The 19,817-nt window shown below is 38.5% G+C and overlaps 1 protein-coding gene across 1 annotated transcript in view; it reads left to right on the forward strand.

Moving 5' to 3' along the window:
- Positions 1 to 19,817, forward strand: part of LOC109266006 (phosphatidylinositol 3,4,5-trisphosphate 3-phosphatase TPTE2-like) — a 106,834-nt gene that overhangs the window by 10,741 nt on the left and 76,276 nt on the right. The window contains exons 2-7 of the mRNA XM_019447669.2: positions 7,067 to 7,114; positions 8,259 to 8,420; positions 10,902 to 11,021; positions 12,517 to 12,616; positions 12,756 to 12,819; positions 13,763 to 13,827. Of these exons, the coding sequence (XP_019303214.2) occupies positions 7,068 to 7,114; positions 8,259 to 8,420; positions 10,902 to 11,021; positions 12,517 to 12,616; positions 12,756 to 12,819; positions 13,763 to 13,827 (558 nt within the window). The 5' untranslated portion in view covers position 7,067. The remainder of the gene's footprint in view (positions 1 to 7,066; positions 7,115 to 8,258; positions 8,421 to 10,901; positions 11,022 to 12,516; positions 12,617 to 12,755; positions 12,820 to 13,762; positions 13,828 to 19,817) is intronic.

A 19,817-nucleotide genomic window follows, 5' to 3' on the forward strand; every position in this document is an offset into this window, starting at 1 on the left:
ATTATTTGTTCTAGTTCTGTGAAAAGTGCTTTTGGTGCTCTGATAGAGATTACATTAAATTTGTAGATTGCTTTGGGTAGTATGGCTATTTTAACAATATTTGTTTTCCCAGTCCATGACCATGGAATGGCTTCCATTTGTTTGCTTTCCTTTTTTCATCGATGTTTGATAGTATGCAGAGTACAGGTCTTCCATCTCCTTGGGTAAGTTTATTCCTAGGTAGTTTACTCTTTTTGGTGCAGTTACAAATGGGATTGTTTTCTTAATTTGTCTTTCTGCTACTTCTTTATTAGTGTATAGAAGTGCAACAGATTTCTGTATATTAATTTGGTATTGTGGGACTTTACTGACTTTATCAGTTATAGTAGTTTTGGTGGAGTCTTTAGGGTTTTTCTATATATAGTTTTAGGTCATCTGTAAGCAGAGACTCTAATATTCTCTTTACCAATTTAAATTCCTTTTGTTTCTTTTTTCTTGTCTGATTGCTGTGGCTAGGACTTTCAGTACCATGTTGAATAAAAATGGCGAGAGTGGACATCCTTGTCTTGTTCTATATCTTAAAGGGAAAGCTCTCAGTTTTCACCACTGATTATGATGTTATTGTGGGTTTGTCATATATGGCCTCTATTTTATTGAGGTATGTTCCCTCTAAAGCTACTTTTATTGAGTTTTTATCATAAATGTATGTTGTATTTTATCAGGTGCCTTTTCTGCATCAACTGAAATAGCCATATATGTTTGATCCTTTCTCTGGTTGATATGTTGTATCACATTGATTTGTGAATATTGGCCCACTCTTGCATCCCTGGAATAAATCCCACTTGATTGTGGTGAAAAAAATTTTAATGCATTGTTGGATTTGATTTGTTACCATTTTGTTGAGGAATTTTGCATCTGTGTTCATCAAGATATTGGCCTCTAATTCTTTTTTTTGTAGTGTATTTATCAGGTTTTGGTATCAGGATAATGCTGACCTTATAGAATGAATTTGGAAGCTTTCCTTCCTCTTCTATTTTTAGAATAATTTGAGAAGAATAGGTATTAACTCTTCTTTAAATGTTTAATAGAGGGACGCCTGAGTGGCTCAGTTGGTTGAGCAACCGACTTTGGCTCAGGTCTTGATCTCACAGCTCGTGAGTTCGAGTCCCACGTCAGGCTCTGTGCTGACAGCTTGGAGCCTGGAGCCTGCTTCAGATTCTGTCTCCCTCTCTTTCTGCCCCTAACCAGCTCACATTCTGTCTCTGTCTGTCTCAAAAATAAATAAACATTTAAAAAATTTTTAAAAAAGTGTTTAATAGAATTCCCCTGTAAATCCATCTGGTCCTGGGCTTTTGTTTATCAGGAGTAGTTTCGATTACTGAATCAATTTCATGCTAGTAATTGGTCTGTTCAAATTTTTGATGTCTTCCTGATTCAGTTTTGGGATGTTATGTTTCTAGTAATTATCCAGTTCTTGTAGGTTGTCCAGTTTGTTTGCATATAATTTTTTATGATATTCTCTTATAATTGTATTTTTGTGTGTTGGTCATTCTCTTCCCTCCTTCATTTCTGAATTTATTTGCATGCACTCGCCCTTGTGTGTGCTCTCTTGCTCTTGCTTTCCCTCTCTCCCTCTCCCTCCCTCTCTCTCTCTCTCTCTCTCTCTCTCAGTCTGACTAAAGGTTTACCAATTTTGTTGATCTTTTCAAAGAACCAGCTTCTGCTTTCATTTATCTGTTCTACTGTTTTTGTTTTAGTCTCCATTTCACTTATTTCTGCTCTAATCTTTATTATTTCTTTCCTTCTACTGGCTTTGGGCTTTGTCCTTTTTCCAGTTCCTTTAGGTGTAAGGTTAGGTTGTTCATTTGAGATATTTTGTGGTAGTTGAGGTAGGCCTGTATTGTTATAATCTTTCCTCTCAGAACAACTTTTGTTGCATCCAAAATTTATTTCTGGTTTCACACCATTGTGGTTGGAAAAGATGTATGATATGATTTCAATCCTTTTGAATTTGTTGAGATTTGATTTGTGGCCTAACATGTTATCTATTCTGGAGAATGTTCCATGTGCACTCATAAAGAATGTATATTCTGCTGTTTTAGGATGGAGTGTTCTGAATATATGTGTTAGGTCCATCTGATCCAATGAGTCATTCAAAAACCACAGTTTCCTTGTTAATTTTCTGTCTGGATAATCTGTCCATTGATGTAAATGGGGGTATTAAAGTCCCCTACTATCATGCTATTACTCTCAATTTCTTGCTTTATATGTGTTAATAGTTGCTTTATGGATTTATGTTCTCCCAAGTTGAGTGCATAATTTATATTTGGGTGCATACAGTTATGTTTTCTTGCTGGTTTTTTCCCTTTATCATTATGTCTCTTTGTCTCTTTGTTTAAAGACTTTTTTTATGTAAGTATTGCTATCCCAGCCATTTGCTTCCATTTGTATGGTAAATGTTTTTCCATCCCCTCACTTTCAATCTGTATGTCTTTAGATCTGAAATGAGTCTCTTGTAGGCAGCATATAGATAGATATTTTTATCCATTCAGTCACTCTATGTCTTTTTATTGGAAAGTTTAGTTCATTTACATTTTAAGTAATTATTAATAGGTATATGTACTTATTTGTTTTACAGTTGTTTTTGTAGTTCTTCTCTGTTCCTTCTCTTGCTCTCTCCCTTGTGGTTTGATGTCTCATTTAGTGATATCCTTGGATTCCTTTCTCTTTATTTTTTGCATAATCTATTACAGCTGTTTGATTTGTGATTATTAGGTTCATGTATAACATCTTATGCACATAGCAGTCTATATTAAATTGGTGGTTGCTTAAGTTTGAACACTTCCTAAAAGCACTAAATTTTTACACACCCCGTGTTTTATGTATATGATGTCATACTTTGCATCCTTTTATTTTGTGAATCCCTTGAATGATTTTTATAGATATATTTGATTTTGCTGCTTTTTGCTTTAACCTCCATACTGGCTTTATAAGTAACTAGTCTACTATAGTTATTTACCTGTTTGTATTTACCTGTGAAATTTTTTCCTTTCATAATTTTCTTACTTTTGATAATGGCCTTTTCTCTCCACTGAAAGAATTTCCTTTAACATTTCTTGTAAGACTTGCTTAGTAGTAATGAACTCCTTTCACTTTTGTCTGGGAAACTCTTGCTCTCTCCTATTCTGAATGACAGCCATGCTGGGTAGAATATTTTTGACTGTAGGTTTTTTTCCTTTCAGCACTTTGAATATATTATGCTACTCTCTTCTTCCCTGCAAAGTCTCTGCTGAAAAACCAGCTGATAGTCTTATGGGATTTCCTTTTTATGTAACTGCTTTATTTTCCTTTGCTGCTTTAAAAAATCTTTTTATCACTACCTTTGGCCTTTTTAAATGTTATGTGTCATGGTGTGGAATTCTTTGTATTAATTTTGTTGGGAGCTCTCTGTGCCTCCTGGATCTGGGTGCCTGTTTCTGTCCCCAGATATAAGCAGTTTTCAACTATGATATCCTCAAATAAATTTTCTGCCCCCTTGTCCCTCTCTTCTCCTTTAGGGATTCCTATAATGTGAATGTTACTATGCTTGATGATTTTGCTTGATTCCCTTAACCTATTCACATTTTTATTCTTTTGTGTTGTTGTTGTTAAGCTTGGTTGCTTTCTGTTATTCTATCTTCCAGCTTGCTAATCCATTCTTCTGCCTCTATTCTTTATTCCCTCTAGTGTTTTTTTTTTTTTTAATTTCAGTTATCGAGTTCTTCACTTCTGATTGGTTCTTTGTTATATTTTATATCTTTTTTTACAGTTCTCCCTGAGGTCCTCCAGTCTTTTTTTTTTTTCCAGTAAGTATCTTTGTGACCATTACTTTGACTTTTTTATCAGGCATATTGCTTATCTATGTTTCATTTTAGCTCTTTTGCTGTAGTTTTGTCCTGTCCTTTCATTTATGACATATTCCTCTGTTCCCTTACTTTATCTAACTCACTGTGTTTGTTTCTATGTATCAGGAAAGTCAGTTATGTCTCTTGACCTTGAAAGTAGTGGTGTTATGAATAAGAGGTTCCGTAGTGCCTGTTTACCAAAAATAGGTATCTCCTACGTGGATTGCATGCATTCTACTCTTGTGGTTAAGCCTCATTTCCTTTCAGTCCAGTTGGCTACAATGGCCTATGTTGCCTGTAGTAAGCAGGGTGTGGTTCCTCTGCTGTTAAGGGGCCAGTCTGGGGCCGCTGTGGACTTGCAGTTGAGTGGTGTCAGCAGTCAGAAAAGATGCCTGGCTTCAACCCATTTGCTGGGACTGTAGTCACAGTGAACTCACGGCACTCGCCTTGTGTTGTACTGTGAGAAAATTTGGTTGGTGGGTGGGGCCTGCAGACTATCTAAATGCCTCCCTCCAGTTTATCTTCCAGAACTTCGGTGGCCCAAACTGTTGGTCTCTCTTCCTGTGCTGCCCCCTGGGAAGTTTTTATTGGTGGGAGGGGATGGCAATCACATCAGATGCCTGCCCCCAGTCCATCTGCTCAGGTGACATGTACATTGGTTGACAGGGCACTCTGTACTGCCAGTTATAAGTTTCAACTGCTGGGACTGCAGTGGAATTGGTGTGTGTAGTTCTCTTCCCCTCTCCTCAGGGCAAATGCCGCTTTGAAGGGAGCCCCTCTGAGTGGGGCATGTTGAATGTGGCAGATTCACAGGAGAGCATGAGGGCCAGGTGCATAGTGTTAGCAAGGCAGGTGAAGAGTGTTCCCACTGGTTCCCACAAGTGCCAGGCTATCTAGGCTGGGGGGGGGGGGGTGGCAAATGGTCCCACTCTCCCTGGATCTCCCAGGGATCTCACTAAGGAGCCCTACTCTCTAGCACACACTCTGAGATTAGTAAATAAATCTCATTCACTGTACCCCAGGTGTTTTTCAACCTGATGCTTCTATGTTTATCTCGGTGGGATTGTTTGTTGTTCTGGCTCTTTAAGGGCAAGGACTCAGTTTCCTATCACCCTCTGGCTCTCCCAGAACTAAGCCCACTGATTTTTAAAGTACTCTGAGTTAAGCCCTGCTGGTTGTACAAACTCACAAAGTTAAGCCCCACTGATTTTCAAAGCCAAATGTTTTGGAGACTCATCTTACCAGTGCAGGCCCCCCATGACTGGGGTACCTGCTGTGGAGTCTGTTCCTCTCCCTTTTCCAGGCAGGATCCTTCCTGTTGGTGGTTAGTCTCAGCAGGACTTTTGTTCCCGTCTGCATCTCCACTCCACATCCCCTTTTTCAATGTGGCCTCCTCTTTATAATGAACTGTGGAAAGTCTGTCCTGCCAGTCTTTGGGTCATTTTCTGGGTTAGTGACACTGATGTGGCTGCTATCCTGGTGTGCCCAAGGTGAGCTGAGTATCCTCCTACTCCAACATCTTCCTAGAAGTCTCTAGATAACCTGCAATATTAAAGCCATGCTATTATGGAGAATTTCATGTTATTTATCCTTGGTTTTAGAATCATTTGTTTACATTGCCACATGCAACACTAACAATGATTATTTAGACTTAGTTCTGAATTTTTATGATTGCTTAACACGTTTTCCCTGTGAGGTATCTTCCTTATTCCTGAGTTCTTCATTTTGATTCATCGCTCAGTTGAGCACTTCTTTGAGTAATTGTTTTTAGGAGAGACGCATGCCTGCTATGTTTTGAACTGTGGCATGTTGGGGGGTGTTTTTCTGTTCCTTTCAAATATGAACAGTGCTTCTCCTTCAAATGTGAACAGTTTTCCTATAGAATTACTGAGTTACAGTTCTTTCCCTGCAAACTCCACACATGTTGTTTAAAGCTATACACTTAACATGCTCTTTTTTTAAAAATCTCAATTGTATATTTACTTGAAGTAGTTTGGGGAAGCCCTGAAAGAGGTAGGGGAGTTAAAGCATCCCCTTTGTGCCTCATGATTCTGTCAGGCATGGTTCTGTGTAGTCACTTTGTCAAGCAAGTTCCAGTTTATCATAATATTTCTTCACTACCCAGAGATCCGGTCTGTGTGGGATCAGAAGGGCATGTTTTAAGAAAATGGCAACCTCTATGCAATTCACCTCTTTTGGCCAATCAGGCACACATCCACATTATCCTGAGCTTCCTAAGCCTGGGCAGAGGTGGTGGATGCAGGTGGAGGAGGGAAAATTTGCAGAAAGGAGGAAGCTCTTCTATCTCTGCTTTGCCATTCATCTGTGGCCAATTTTGGGAGTGCCCAGTTCTATTCAGCATATGTTCACTCCATTGTTTAGTTCAGTCTTGGGTACAGGCTATGAACACTGCTTTGACAATGATGCCACCGGAGTGGAGTTTGGGTCCCACATTGTAGGCATCTGCAGGGCAATAAATTGCTCCCCAGTGGCTACCTTATCTCCAGCCATAGAGTAAAATGAAGCATAACTTGAAGGCCCCATCAAATAGGCTCTCCTCCTCCTATTAATGGAAGGAGCCCAATCTCTAGGGTGTTTCTCCTTTGAAATATATCTTACTAAAATTCTTTATCTCCAAAGTGCACTTGCACCCCCAATGTGATTCTCATTAATGATTAACTGTTGTGTTATGGGATATCTTTTTTCAAGAGATGAACATTATAGGACAAGAGTATCATTTATTCCCTACCTATCCCTGAAGTCCTTTATTTGGCTGCTGTGGAAACAGACCTGGCCAAGGTTTGATAACTTGCACAGGATCCCTCAGCTCATCTATGGGAGAGCTGGAATGCCTATCTCTCTACCACGCCTTTCTGTCTCTACATTATCTTGCTTTAGTTGATGACCCCAACTTAATATTACCATAAAATTGGGATTGGGGCTTTGCAGGCAAGGGAAATACTACTAAACACAGTTTAGAGTTTTATTTGAATTTATTCCACATATGAAAACTTAGAAATCATGAAGCAGAACAATGAAAATCCTAGTAAACAGCATTTTGTTATGCAACTTCTGAAGAACTTTCTTTTAAAACTATGTTTCTAGAATCCTTTTTTATTGGCTAAATTCATATTCCATATTAGAAGAAATCTGTGATAAATTTGAAGACTCTGGAATTTAATTTTTACTTCTTTTTGTTGCAGCATGATTAAGAGAATTGTGTACTCACTTGTATCATCACTCACATTCAGGTATGTGAGACCCTAGAAAGGGAGGAAATTAAATATGCATAATATTTAATATTTTTAATGATAAAGGACCTGGGAGGGGGGAAACACATTTTCACTGTCAGTATGTTGCTAAATAGCTCTTGTGCCCCATTTTATGTAACATAATTTGTATTGAAATTTTAGTTTCAGCTGAACATTGAGAAATTCAAAGAAATGGTATTTACCTAAGCCTAATAGTAACATATTAGTATGTTTTTTCTACCTGTAAAAGTAAAAATAATGAAGCATGCTTTTAAAAATTCTTTAAGTGTTTTTATTAGACACTTTATTTGTCTAGAAATACTCCTTAATTCTGGGACCATTTTACTCAGGCTTCTTCTCTACATGATAGTAAGATTTATTTCATGCTATGATACAGAGTCACACAATATACTTGCTTCCTTTTAAATTTATAATATTTTAATTTGCATTGTAATTTTTAAAAAGTATTTTGAAGGCTAATGAATGTATCTTCATAGATTATACAAGTAGTGTACTCAGTTTATGAAGAATGTGTTTAGAATATATGAGAGGAAGGCTTAGGAGGTACTTTAGAGTTTAATCATGTATATAGTATGATTCCTTCTCATGTGCCTAGCACTGTGCTAGAAGCATCTATTAATATATAATCATATACTTATTGAAAATCTCACTGATAAAACATTGTAGTGGTCAAAGAGGTCTTTTAAGGTTATGTTAGTCATGCTTTCACTTGGTTTTTATTGCTAAATTTGTAAAAGTTAATCAGTATGAATGTGGTTTTATTTTTTATGAGAAATTGGTAGAAACCCCTTAAAAAATTCTCAGATTTTAAGAAGAGTTCACAAGTGGAGACGTGTAATTTTAATTCAGGTTGCCTGTGCTATCTTGGAGGGTTAGTCTGATATGTCTTTTATAAAAGGACATGATAACATGAAATGGTGTGGGGGAGATTTTAATTCTCTAATAACTGCTTCCATTGGGCGAAAACTTAGTAGTTTTTTTTGATATTTTAAGGCAACACAGTATTCCCTACCAGTGGATAATTTAATCCTAAATTACATTTTGTTATCAGATCATTGACCTAAATATAGTCTAACTTTAGGAGTGAAAACCATTTAATCTTTATTCTGTTTATCTGTTGTAGAATATTTGGAATTTTGCTTATCTTTGTGGATATGTCCCTCGTCATTACAGACCTGCTTGTCACTAAAAACGCAATATATATTCCTGCGGAAATTCATTTAATTTCTTTAGCTATTTCTTTATTTTTTGTCTTGGATGTTCTTCTTCGAGTATATGTAGAAGGGTAAGTTTCACTGATTTTTTTTACCTATTATAAAGCTGTTTTGTACTGCTCTGAGAAGCATCCCAAAATAATTACCAAGTCAACCCAACCAAATGTGAATGTGTTCCTCTTTGTTAAAGAGGAGGCATGGTCCACATGGTCCACGAGAAAACAATCCAAATCTCAATTTCTACTAGAGTGGGCTTTAATATTATTGTTGCAACTGATACTCTAGTTTCCAGCAACTTATTATGGATAGTTCCTTCAACAGGTAAAGCTTAAAGGGTTTGCAAAATAGAGCCAGGCAGCTGATGTGTCTACATGTACATTATTTTTTAAATTATTTTTTAATGTTTATTTATTTCTGAGACAGAGCATGAGCGGGGGAGGGGCAGAGAGAGAGAGGGAGACACAGAATCCGAAGCAGGTTCCAGGCTCTGAGCTGTCAGCACAGAGTCCGATGTGGGGCTCGAACTTACAAACCGTGAGATCATGACCTGAGTTGAAGTCGGTCACTCAACCAACTGAGCCACCCAGGCGCCCCTACATGCACATTATTAAAAGGAATATGTGTGTGAAGTACAAATGTAAACTCTCCCTGAGAGTTGAATCTAAATAAAAGCTGACAGTGTATTAAATACTAAATAATAGGTCTGAACAACCCCTACCTCAGTTAAAATAAAAATTTAAGTTAAGGTATGTGAGAATCAAACTCAACGCCCAAAAACCAAATAATCCAGTGACGAAATGGGCAGAGGACATGAATAGACAATTTTCCAAAAAAGACATCCAGGTGGCTAACAGACACATGAAAAGATGCTCCACATCACTCATCATCAGGGAAATGCAAATCAAAACTCCAATGAGATACCACCTCACACCTGTCAGAATGGCTAAAAGTGACAACTCAGGAAACAACAGATGTTGGCAAGAATGCAGAACAAGGAACACTTTTGCACTGTTGCTGGAAAGGCAAACTGGTGCAGCCATTCCAGAAAACAGTATGGAGTTTCCTCAAAAAGTTAAAAATAGAACCACCCTATGACTCAGCAATTGCACTACCAGGTATTTATCCCAAAGACACAAAGATGCTGATTCAAAACACATGCACCTCAGTGTTTCTAGCAGTGCTATCAACAATAACCAAAGTATGGAAAGAGCCCAAATGTCCATTGACTGATAAATGGACAAAGATGTGGTATAGATATATACACGATGGCGTATTACTCAGCCATGACAAAAAACGAAATCTTGCCATTTGCAAAAACGTGAATGGAACTACACTGTATTATGCTAAGTGAAAGAAGTCAATCAGAAAGACAAATACATGATTTCACTCGTATGTAAAATTTAAGAAACAAGCCGGATGAACATGTGGGAAAGGAAGGAAAAATAAAATAAGATAAAAACAGAGGGAGGCGAACCATGAGAGACTCTTAACTAGAGAGAACAAACTGAGGGTTTGTGGGAGGGGAGGTGGGTGGGGGGATGGGCTAAGTGGGTGATGAGCATTAAGGAGGGCACTTGTTGGGATGAGTACCGGATGTTATGTGTAAGTGAAGAATCCCTGGATTCTACTCTAGAAACCAATACCACACTATATGCTAACTAACTTGAATCAAAATAAAGAAAAAGATAAGTTATAAAGTTTCCCCCCACCCAAAAAGTTACACAAGAGCTCCGAAGCATGTTCATCCCATCAACAAGGCTTGGTGGTGAGGCAGCAGCTGTTTTTCTCTACTTGCTGGCTTTATGGAAAGGTGGATCAAGTGAACCAAGCCTGGTCATGTCAGCTGTGGGAGGCAGGGACTAATTCCCCAGCCTCATTTCATCCAGAGCATTTTAGAAGCCTGCTTGTCTCCTCTCCTGCTGACCTGCTATACTCACACTTTAGGGGAGGACTTTTTACCTCCAGATTACTCAGAGCCTGGTTACCTCAGAATTGGAAGGAGGTTTCCCTGGGACATCGTGTCCTTGCCTGAAGGGAGCCAGTATTGGGGAGGAAAGCAAAGTGGATGGAAATTCAGCTTTGCACAGTGGAGGCCACTAGCCCATTGGGATTCTACTGTGGCTGGAAAGCCAGATGATGAGTTTACAGGCCAAATTAGGGGGCCCATCTCTCTCTCACAAACTCCTCTTTTACACTCATGACAGCCAAGTGGCTCTAAGGCCGTGACAAATTTGGCTTCTGTTGCTCAGCAGGACTGCCAAATATCCCACTTTTCTTGTCCAATATGTGAAAGCAATGCTTGCCTCTTGTTCAGTGGTTTGGTCATATCTCTTACTATACTTGAGTTGCTACATTGATGCTTTTGTCATTTGTATGTATAAAGTAGGATAGAATTTGGATGTCTTCCCTCTTAGTCTAGTCTCGTAAATGCATTTTAAAGAATCCATTAAGTAAAATTCTTAATGGGATGAGTCAAATAATTTGTGCTCTTAAAATATCCCTATCTCCTCTTTGAAGGAGCATAAACTAATGTTTTTTGTTTTGTACTACAGGATACGACTGTATTTTTCTGATATACTTAACTGCTTAGATGCTGTCATCATTGTAGTGACTCTACTGGTTGATATAATTTATATGTTCTATGACCTTAAGGTTCTTAAAGATATCCCCAGGTAAGAAACATATAATCATTTCTCTTAAAGTTTTCATTTTTTCCCTTTTGTTTTTTTCTGGGGTGGGGGGGTGCCTTTCTGTGGCTTTCCATTTGTATAATCCTTCTAAGTCTGAATGTGTTGAATATGAGCCAATTAAGTTGCCAAAACTGAAATATTTAGAAAAATTTCCACATACTTGGACACTAAAGCATGGTTGTTTATTGGGAAGTGTGAAGGGTGTACACATTAAGCACCTTTAGCTGAATAAAGAACATGGAACACCGAAAGAACAAACTGGGAACTTGGCCTCTTGTACCTAATTTAACTTTTCTACGTTTTGAAATTCCCATTGAGTTTCAATCACAAGTTCCTTACCTGAAATTCCTGGGTTTTTCCTGTAATCCAGAGTATTGGTTTGATCATATGCAACATTTGAGAGACTCCCATCATGATTCTCCTAAAAAGGAACAAGTAGAACAGAAAACAAGGTGATATAGGTAGCACCATGGAGGTGGAATCTTACAGTATAGTTGAAATGAAGAAAGCTGAAGCAAAGTTAGAACTGCTTAGCTATCAGGAAACTAAAATGTGTGTAAGTGACTGATGGCTTTCCCTCCTTTCTTCCTCTCGCTACCGTGGCAATGAGGAAAAGGAAGGAGATGTGTATTGGGATATAGATGTTGGATGACTCGCTCATTAGTCCAGCACCTTCTTTCTGCACTCCAGTAACCCAGGACTTTAATTCAGGTCCCAACAAAACTTCATATCACATGACAGGCTTTTGGAATTGTTTTGAAATAAGTGGGTCCAGTATGGTCCTCTGGCAACCTCAGTATCACCTAAGAACTTGCCAGAAATGCAAAAGGAAAAACATCTCCAGCCCCATTCCAGGCCTACTGAATTATGTGCACACTCAAGCTAGCAAAGCACATATTCAAATCATCAGTGCTCTGCCATGTTTTTTTCTGATGGTAGGAGAGACATGAGCTAGTACACTTGGGAAGTATCTCAGTCTGCTGCCTGCCTGATGTATGTTAGCAGCTGTAGTGAGCCTCTGTTACGGATGGGAATAACAAAGGTGAACAAGAACGCTCAGTTTCTTTTGATGGGAAAATGACTGACAAATGCTTGTCTTAAGCCACAAAAGTTCAGTACACAAATTCTAAGTCTATCTTATAACTATTTCTCTCTCTACCAGAGTTTCTCAACCTCAGCACTATTGAGAGTTTGGACCAGATAGTTCTTTGTTATAGGGGCTGTCCTGTGCATTGATTGGTGTTTAGCAACATTCCTGGCTTCTGCCCACTAGACACAAGTAGCATACCTTCACACACAGTATGATAATGAAAAATATCCCCAGACATTGCCAAGTATTCCCTAAGTGGGTGGGTAGGAGACTTGGTGGGGGGTTGTGTATGTGCAAAATCACCCTGGTTAAGAACAAGTCCTCTGGACTTGGTCCATATTGACAAAATCCTGTTTCTAAAGCAAAAATTGATCTTTTTACTGTTAGATTGGCAATTTTATTTCAATCTCTACGACTTATTATTCTGATAAGAGTTTTCCATCTGGCTCATCAAAAGAAACATCTTGAAATGCTGGCCAGAAGGCTGGTAAGTGGCCAAAACATACTTATGATTCAGAAAATGTTTGTTTCAGGAAATACTGGCAAGGGTTGTAGATATCTATATAACATTCTTTATTTTACATTGATTTTTGTTTTGCAAGTTAATGATTGTTTTAAACTCTTAGGTTTCAGAAAACAAACGGCGATACAAGAAGGATGGATTTGACTTAGACCTCACCTATGTTACTGGTTTGTAAAGTTCAACTGTTTATTTATATTAACTTCGAATCTTTCTTGTGTGTAATTATGTTCATTTTGTTCTTGTTTTGTCTGAGCCATGTTCTTTCAAAGTTTATTCATTTTGAGAGAGCGTGTTCATGTGTGAGTGGGGGAGGGACAGAGAGAGATTGGGAGGGAGAGAATCCCAAGCAGACACCATGCTGTCTGCCCAGAGCCTGATGTGGGGCTCAATCTCACCGTGAGATCATTACCTAAGCCAAAATCAAGAGTCAGGCGCTTAACTGACTGAGCCACCCAGGTGTCCTCCTGACCTTTTTAAAGTTTCTTTATTTATTTTGAGGAGCCATGTTATTTCAAAGCATTCTTTACCCATGAAGATATGAGCCACTGTGGTAGTGCAACATATTTGTAGTTTACTCCTGACAATGGAAAATCTGCTTTGATCTCTCAAATCCGGGCTGCTTGGTTACAGGAAATTGAACGCATTTCCAGCTGGCTCCCTTTGTTTGGTTTGGAATTTGAGTCCTAGTTGTTTTCCTGTGTTGCAAGGATTTCAGAGAGTCCTCTTCTCTTCCTCAAACCCTAGAGAATAAGGGGTCTCAAGTTTTCTGAGTCAGAAGCACTGGAAAGCACCAATGCCACCATTCCTGGAGCCCAGATCTCTCATTTTTCTTTGGTGTTTAAATAAGAAATAAATTCCCACTATAGGTCAACACAAATTTGTCACATATGGCTGGAACCAGTTGAGTCCTAGGAACACAATGTGAGTTTAATGGTCATTATATTGGATGATTTAATATGTTGCCTTGGTTATCTGAAAGGTAGTCCTGTCATTCTCAATCCTGAAAGTTCTTTTCTATGAAAAAGAAGTCTGATTACATATATAATAAGCTCTCATATATTGTTTCACATCTATAATGACATTCATAATAATGACTCTTTTGACTTCCAGAGCGTATTATTGCCATGTCATTCCCATCTTCTGGACAGCAGTCTTTCTATAGGAATCCCATTAAGGTGAGGATATTTACACAACAAATGTTCATATTTCTCACTAAACATAGACTACAGAGTCGTAAGTGTACCACTGGCTCAGAGATGGCAGTGTTGTAAAAATTTGCTCTCCCAGGTAAAAAATTATGAAGGATCGATAGCAATTAGCTTTTTCTATGTAATGAAGCGTGCAAAAACTTAATGGCTTCTGGCATTAACCATTTACTTAGTTCATAATAATGGGGTTTCCGAATTTGAATTTGGGTTGGGCTTAACTGAGTGTGTCTGCTGATCAGGGCCAGGTGTCACTAATCACAGCTGGGCTAATGTATCCATCTGTGGGCAGCTACTTGGAATCAGAGGATTGGCTGGTCTAAAATGGCCTGGTTGGATGGCTCCACGTGATGTCTCACTCTCCAGCAGACTAGTTGGAGGCTTGTTCACATGGTGGCAGTGGCAAAGATCTCACAAGTAGCAAGCAGAAGAATGCAGAGCCCCTAATGGCCCAGGTTCAAAACTAGTATTATATGGCTTCTACCTCATTCTATGGTACGAAGCAAATTACAACTCAGTCCAGATTCAAGGCGTAGAATAGACCGCATCTCATGCTGGCAGGAATTGCAACAAATTATGGCCATTTTTCGTAGTCTATCATGGGGAGAAGGATGGGAATTCTTTAGATAAAATGTGTGTCCTTAGGTTGAGATCCTAAATTATAGTGGAGGCATACTGCTTTAGAGTCTGTGTATTAAATAATTTCAAACATAAAATGATATGTAATATGAAACTCCAGTTAAAAGCCATTGTTTAAGGAGTTTGCATATGTGTGTGGCTGTGCATTCATTAGCGTAATTTATATTTTTGTTATATATTAATACGGTGTAATTACGTACATATATGTATACATCTACATATAAGTCTGCATATATACATGCATGTATAATTATACTTTTGTCAAAGCATAACAAATACTGTCAATTGCACTTACCTTAAGTGGATTTTGATGAGATTACATATAGGTCTATATGCATGTAACCAACACCCTGAACAATATATAGAACATTTCTTGCTCTTTTTCAGTCAATATCCCAACACACTAGAGGTAATTGCTATTCTAACTTCTGTTACCACAGATTAGTTTTACTTATTGCTGAATTTCACATAAGTGGAATCATAAAATACTTCTCTTTTGACTGGTTTTTTATGCCCCAAATCTGAGATACATTCGATATTTTTGTACAGTTCTTATTATATATTATACTTATTCACTATAACACTAAAATGTACTGCTTTCTAGAATCCTGTATCAAAAGCTTAAGCATTCAGTTTACATACAGAAATCATACAATCATACACCACGTCACAAAGACAGCAATGGTGTTATATTCTATAACATCTACATAACAGAAAATATAAAACTCAAAAAAGATACAGCTAAAGAAACCAGCATAAATTTGGCAACCAGTAATTTTGACAGGGAAGTCGTACAGCTTGCATGACTTTAAACATGTGAATTGAAAATACTGCATTTAGGGGGAGGAGTTAAGATGGCAGAGGACCCTAGGGGGACCCTACGCTTGCCTTGACCCTTGAGCACAGCCAGATAAACATCTAATCATTTTGATCACCCAAGAAATTGATCTGAGGACTTAGAGAGCAAAACTGCACAATTAGAGATGGAAAAATAGCCACATCGTGGAAGGTAGGAGCCTGTGGAGAGTTGATTTGGGGGAGAAAAGAACTACAGGGGCCATGAAGGTGAAGGAGCCCTGATCATGGAGAGAAGAGTGAGTGAGAAACAGAGTGAGAGAAAGCATGAAAGTGCACGCAGAGGAATGCTCAAGAAAAACTCTTCCCCAAAACCATTGACTGGAAAAGGAAGAGGGACTGACTACAAGTTTTTATAAGCAATGGAGTGCAAAGTCTGAAGTTTTGGAGTCCGTGCCAGCACCAGGGTCATGCCTGGTGGGCTTGGAGTTGCTCTGGTGAGGAAGAAGGGCAGAGACCTGTGAGTGGATAGTGCGGGCCGAGGATCCCCTGCATCACACAGGGATAAACAGTTGCCCTGCTTAGAGTGCATTTGGGAGAGGTGGCATGGCCTTTCCAGGGAAAAAAGAGCTGGCACCACCAAAGTGCTGCCCTATTCCCTAGTGTAGGAACAAAGAATACCAGCTAAGGGCAGCAAACCTTGGTGCTGGCTTTCCGTTGCACTTTACCATAAACTCCAAACTTCTGCATGGTCACACAACTGATTTCTGGACAAACCAGCACTGGCCACAACTCAGCGAGACCCTCCCTCAGAGAATCAGTATGGGTCTACCCCACATAGACATCTAAAATTTGGAGTTTTGGAGCCCGGCTACATTCCTGAGATAAAACACAGACTTCTGCTACTTGGCAGACAGACAACTTGGGTGCAGAGATCTGGCAGAAGTCAGGGACACAAGAGAGTGATTGTTTGGCTCTTCTGTGTGAGCTCCCTGAAGATTAGCAGGCATGAACTCCATGCTCCAGGGAGGAGAGAGTGGGGTCATGTAATTTTTCCCCTCCCCCCATCAGCACTGACCAAATCAGTGAGCAAAACAGCGCCTCCCAATGGAGGCTGAAGCTGTTTACGCCAAACCCAGCCACCCTGCACCCTGTAGGTGCATCTCCACTAGGGCACATCGGCCTGAGAATGGGTGCAGCAGGCCCCACCCCCAGAAGACCCGCATAAACCCCTTGCATGCACCAAGTCTAGTGATCACAGAGTGCTGCTGCAAACTTCAACTCTAGGGGAAAGAGAATCTAGCTTTTTTTTTTTTTTTTTTTTTTTGAGATCTGGCTTCTTTTAGCAAGCAGACCAAAGCACAACTAGTATCTAGTTTCTGTGTTTTTGTTTTTTTGGGGTTTTTTGGGGGGGGGGGCACGTATTAATATAGCCATTACTCTCAGGAGCAGGAATACAACAGGCTTTCCTAACAGTCTCTCTCTCCCTCTTTCTCTCTCTCTCTCTCTCTCTCTCTCTCTCTCACACACACACACACACACACACACACACACACATACACACACACACACACACACACACACAGTGAGCCAGACAAATGACAAGACAGAAAATTCACCCCAAAGGAAAGAACAGGAAGAAGTCACAACCAGGGGTTTAATCATTACAGATACAAGTAAGATGTCTGAACCAAAATTTAAAAGAATAATTATAAGGGTACTAGCTAGGCTTGAGAAAAGCATAGAAGACACTAGAGAATCCCTTACTGCAGAGATAAAAGAACTAAAAAATGAGTCAGGTTGGAATAAAACAGTGCTATAACTGAGATGCAAAACTTAATGGTGCAATGACATTGACGATGGGTGAAGCAGAGAAATGAATCACTGATATAGAAGATAAAATTATGGAAAATAATGAAGCTGAAAAAAAGAGTGAAATAAAGGTATTGGATCATGAATGTAGACTTAGGGAACTCAGCAACTCCTTAAAGTGTAATAACATTTGTGTCATAGGAGTCCCAGAAGAAGAGAAAGAAAAAGGAGTAGAAGGTTTATTTGAACAATTTATAGCTGAAAACTTCCCTTATCTAGGGAAGGAAACAAACATTGAAATCCAAGAAGCACAGAGAACTTCCATTAAATTCAACAAAAGCCAGCCATCACCAAGACATATCATAGTCAAATTCACAAAATACACAGAAAGGGAAAGAATCCTGAAAGCAGCGAGGGGAAAAAAGTCCTTAACCTATAAGGGAAAACAGATCAGGTTCACAGCAGATATGTTCATAGAAACTTGACAGGCCAGAATGGAGTGGCATGATATATTCAGTATGCTTAATGGGAAAACTCTGCAGCCAAGAATACTTCATCCAGCAAGGCTGTCATTTAGAATAGAAGGAAAGATAGAGTTTCCCAGACAAAAACTAAAGGAGTTTGTAAGCACTAAACCAGCCCTGCAAGAAATATTCAAGGGACTCTTTAGAGAAAAAAAAAAAAAAGACCAAAAACAACAAAGACCAGAAACAACCAGAGAATGTCACCAGAAACACCAACCCTATAGGCAACACAGTGGCCCTAAATTCATATCTTTCAATAGTCACTCTAAATGTAAATGGACTAAATTCTCCAATCAAAAGACATAGAGTATCAGAATGACTAAAAAAACAAGACCCATCTATATGCTGCCTACAAGAGACTCATTTTAGACCTAAAAACATTTGGAGATTGAAAGGGAATGGAGAACCATATGTCATGCTAATAGACATCAAAAGAAAGCTGGAGTAGTTATACTTATATCAAATTAGATTTTAAACCAAAGACTGTAACTAGAGATAAAGAAGGGTATTATATCACAATTAAGGGGTCTATCAAGAAGATTAACAATTGTAAATATTGGTGCCTCCAACTTGCAACACCCAAATATATAAATCAATTAATAACATAAACCCCTTGATAATAATACAAGTAGGGAACATTAATACCCCATTAATACAGCATGGACAGCTCATCTAAGCAGAAAATCAATAAGGAAACCATGGCTTTGAGTGACACAATGACCAGATGGATTTAACAGATCTAATTGGAATATTTCATCTTAAAGCAGCGGAATACACATTCTTTTTGAGTGAACGTGGAACATTCTCCAGAATAGATCACATACTGGGTCACAAATCAGCCCTTTTTGTACAAAAAGATTGAGATCATACCATGCATATTTCCAGAGTACAATGCTGTATGACACTTGAAGTCAACCACAAGAAAAAATTTGGGAAGATCACAAATACTTGGAAGTTAAAGAATGACCTACTAAAGAATTAATGTGTTAACCAGGAAATTAAAGAAGAAAAAAAAATACATGCAAGCAAATGAAAATGAAAACACAGCAGTCCAAAACCTTTGGGATGCAGCAAAGGGGTCCTAAGAGGGAAGTCTATTACCATACAGGTCTACCTCAAGAAGCATGAAAACTCTGAAATACACAATCTAACCTTACACCTAAGGAGCTAGGAAAGGAACAGCAAATAAAGCCCAAAGCCATCAGGGGAAATAATAAAGATTAGAACAGAAATAAATAATAGAGAAACAAAGCAGAAACAGATCAACAAAACTAAGAGCGGGTTCTTTGAAAGAATTAACAAAATTGATAATCCCAAGCCAGACTTATCAAAAAGAAAAGAGAAAGGACCCAAGTAAATAAAATCACAAATGAAAGAGAAGAGATCACAACCAACGCCACAAAAAATACAATTATAAGAAAATATTATGAAAAATTATATGCCAACAAACTGTGCAATGTGGAAAAAATGGACAAATGTCTAGAAACATACAAATTACCAAAACTAAAACAGGAAGAAATAGAAAATTTGAACAGACCCAAAACCAGCAAAGAAATTGAATCAGTAATCAAAACTCCTAATAAACAAAAGTCCAGGGCTGGATGGCTTCCCAGGGGAATTCTACTAGAGTAAGAAGAGTTAATACCCATTCTTCTCAAACTGTTCCAAAAAATAGAAGTGGAAGGAAAACTTCCAAACTCTCTCCTACAAGGCCAGCATTACCTTGATTGCAAAACCAGACAAAGACCCCCACTAAAAAGGAGAATTACAGGGCAATAATCCCTGATGAACATGAATGCAAACATTCTCAACAAGATGCTAGCAAGTTGAATCAAACAGTATATTAAAAGAATTATTCACCATGATCGAGCGGGATATATTCCTAGGCTGCAGAGTAGTTCAATATTTGCAAATCAATCAACATGATATACCACATTAATAAAAGAAATGATAAGTACCATATGATCCTCTCAATAGATGCAGAAAGAACATTTGACAAATACAGTATCCATTCTTGATAAAAAAAAAAAAACACCACAACAAAATAGGTATAGATGGACCATACCTCATCATAAAGGCCATATACAAAAGACCCACAGCTAATATCCTCAGTGGGGAAAAACTGTGAGAGCTTTTCCTCTAAGGTCAGAAACAAGACAGGGATATCCATTCTCACCATTACAATTTAAC

This window comes from Panthera pardus, unplaced genomic scaffold (assembly GCF_024362965.1).
Source record: "Panthera pardus isolate Hobbes unplaced genomic scaffold, ASM2436296v1 HiC_scaffold_1, whole genome shotgun sequence".
In the NCBI taxonomy this organism is placed as follows: domain Eukaryota; kingdom Metazoa; phylum Chordata; class Mammalia; order Carnivora; family Felidae; genus Panthera; species Panthera pardus.